The sequence below is a fragment of the Panthera leo genome, chromosome A3 (genome assembly GCF_018350215.1).
Source record: "Panthera leo isolate Ple1 chromosome A3, P.leo_Ple1_pat1.1, whole genome shotgun sequence".
Classification (NCBI taxonomy): domain Eukaryota; kingdom Metazoa; phylum Chordata; class Mammalia; order Carnivora; family Felidae; genus Panthera; species Panthera leo.
The window spans coordinates 18992929-18995635 of NC_056681.1; the positions used below are offsets into that span (position 1 = coordinate 18992929).

Genomic DNA, 2707 nt, shown 5'->3' on the forward strand with positions numbered 1-2707 from the left:
TGCTGCACTTACCCCTGCTGGTCACACACATGGTTTGAAGTGTTAGTTACCCAGGAAATCTCTATCGAGGAACCTCCAGCCAGTGCCACCAATTCAGCAGAGCAGAGGGAGCACCATAAAAGCAAGGAAGGGGCTGTGCCTGGAGTCTATCTCAGCTCCCTGTAGTATCTGTCCTTCCTCTACTTTGGAATCCAGTCTCTCAAATCACTAAAATTTTCTCTTGATGGCTGACAGAGCTGATGGAGGCACAGAGGAAGGCAGCTGCCATTTCTAAGTTCAGCAGCTGCATCAGATCTGGAGTTTGCAGCTGAGGATGGCTGCCTCACCACAAGACTTTCCTTCCTCCCAATCTCCTCACCCATCTACACACATGTACACCATACCCAAGGAGGTCTGTAGGACGTTCCTGTGGGGGTGTCACTTCCTGACCCCCCTCCTCCACATGGACCTGGTTCTAACACCAGTCTCTGCGGGGGAGGGTCCTTGCAGGAAGCAACCTACAACCTAGGGTAGCAGCACTATCTCTCACACTTGGAGGTGGGGGAATGGAGGGTAGAGCTGGGCGCCCATCCGGCCACAGCATAGGCATGGCGCTAAGTGGAATAACACTGAAAGACCTATGGGGTTTTTCAAAATCCCCTAACTCCCTCCTCCCAACTGAGACCTGCCCCAAAGCAGCCAAGCTCAGTCCTGAGAAGGCAAAGAGGCAGGAAACCAAAAGTAGCCGCTCCCGGCTCTCTGCAGCCATGGAATACAGGACGCAGTACACAAAGGGCTAGACCCCAAACTGGCTGCACGCTCTTGAAAAAAGTACCTGACTCCAAGGCACTGAGGTTGGCCTTTCTGGGCCAACCTCTTGAGAACGTGCTTCCAAGGGCAAGAGGAGCCTGGCCCCTTTACCAAGAGTCCTTGCCCTGGCTTTGGGTGACTGCCCACCCACGCACACCTCTGAAATTCAGCTTCAGGACAAAAGCAGCAACAGGGGAAAAAAGCCACTGCCTTCTCTCAGGCTTTTCCAAACCAAACAGGACCACCTTCCACCCTCCCCAAGAGAGATGAGTAGAGCTGGCTCTGATCCAAAACCAACCCTACCCTAACATCTGCCTAACTTCTACTTAGGGAACCCAAAGGTTCCTTTGCAAATGGAGCCCAGCCTGGGGCCCAGAAAGTTTCACCAAGACTGTCTTTTGGGAAAAAAAGGTGGTGGGCGGTGACCGTCTGGTCTGGCCCCAGGTTCTGGGGCTGGGTGGGCTGACGCTGCCTTGGCTTCCCTCGCCTTGGCCAACACCACTCCCGAGCTAGGAAGAACCAGACCCCTGCCCCGCCGATCTTAGACCCACTAGGATTTTTAGGCCTCTGGGCCAAGCGCTTGGAACACTTCCCCCCGCCCCCCACCCCGGGCTGGGGGAGGGGGTGTCCTGTCAGGTGACTGAGGACCCGGATGCCCCCCGCCCCCAGTGACCACCCGGGCCGAGGCGGGGGCGGGGACCGGAGGGTGTGGGGGAGGGCCCGAAAGTTTATCCAAGTCACTCCAGCCGCGGGCCGCGGCGCGCGCAAGAGCCGGGCGCGGACCCCCGCGGCCCCCGCGCGCAGCGGGCCCCGGGAAGGGGGGGCGCACTTACTGGCCCCCTCGATCTTGTCGGCGCCACGGCTCCACGTGATCTGCCGCGTCTCCAGCTTGACCTGGAAGGTCTTCCGCTCCGGCCGCTGCGACTTCTTGGAGTAGAACAAAGTCATGACGGTGCCCACCTCGAGGCTGCGGCAGAGGTGCAGCACCTCGGCGTCCGAGGGCGCGCCGGGCCCGCAGCCATTGGCGCAGGGGGACGCGGCGCCCGCCATGGCTCCGGCACTGGGGGTGGTGGGGAGGGGGAAGGGGGCGGCGGCGGAGGAGGCGGCGGCGGCGCAGGCCCGGCCGGCGGGAGCAGGCGGCTCTGGCTGAGGCGGCCGGCGAGCGGGCCCCGGCGGCTGCTCCTGCGGGCGGAGACGGGGCGGAGCCTGAGCGGGGGGCGGGGCGGCCCTGCAGGCTCCGCCCTGGCCCGCGCGCCGGGAACAAAGGCGCCCGCGCGCCCGTGGAAAGGACCCTCCGCCCGCCTGCCGCGCCTGCGCCCCGCGACCCCCAGACAGGCCCCGGGCGGGGGCGCGGGGAGCAATGGCGGCGGGAGCGCGCGCGCTGCTCGCGCTCAACCAGCTCGTCCTTCCGTCCCGCAAAGCTTCCTCACACTGCCCCCGTCGGCCCCGTCACGCGCGGCAGCCCCGCGCCGGCCCGTCAGTCAGTCGCACACGCAAAGGCGGCTGCCCAGCCCACTGTCCCGCACAGGCCCAGCTGCAGCCGTGTCCTCAACCCTGCTCCCTAAGCACTACCCGCACAGCGGCCGGAAGAAGAGGTGAGGGTGCAGAGCGCCCCCAGGACCGCCGGCCAAACCCGGTTACCTGGGCGGGCTGCCCGGCGGAGGGAGCCAGCCAGGCCGGGCCGGGCCGCCTCACACCCGCGGCGGCGGCAGCGGCGGCGGCGGCGGCGGCGGCGGCGGCGGCAGCGGAGGCGGGTCCTCTGCGCGCCCTCTCCGGGGCGGGGCGGGGGCGGAGCCGCCTGCTGATTGGCCGACGGTTTCTGACGGACAGAAGGCTTGTCCCGCCCCTCCCCTTCGGCCGCGCAGGGCTGGCCCGCAGGCCGCTCCTGCGACTGCCGAGACTCGTCCGCCCCGCCCCT

The 2707-nt window shown here is 65.8% G+C and overlaps 1 protein-coding gene across 2 annotated transcripts in view; it reads right to left on the reverse strand.

Annotated features, from left to right (window-relative positions):
* The window catches only part of PLCG1 (phospholipase C gamma 1), a 36765-nt gene extending 34892 nt beyond the window's left edge, over nucleotides 1–1873 (reverse strand). For both annotated transcript variants that reach the window (XM_042930961.1, XM_042930960.1), the window contains exon 1: nucleotides 1623–1873. In XM_042930961.1, the coding sequence (XP_042786895.1) occupies nucleotides 1623–1839 (217 nt within the window). In that variant the 5' untranslated portion in view covers nucleotides 1840–1873. The remainder of the gene's footprint in view (nucleotides 1–1622) is intronic.
* Nucleotides 1874–2707: the final 834 nt, after the last annotated feature.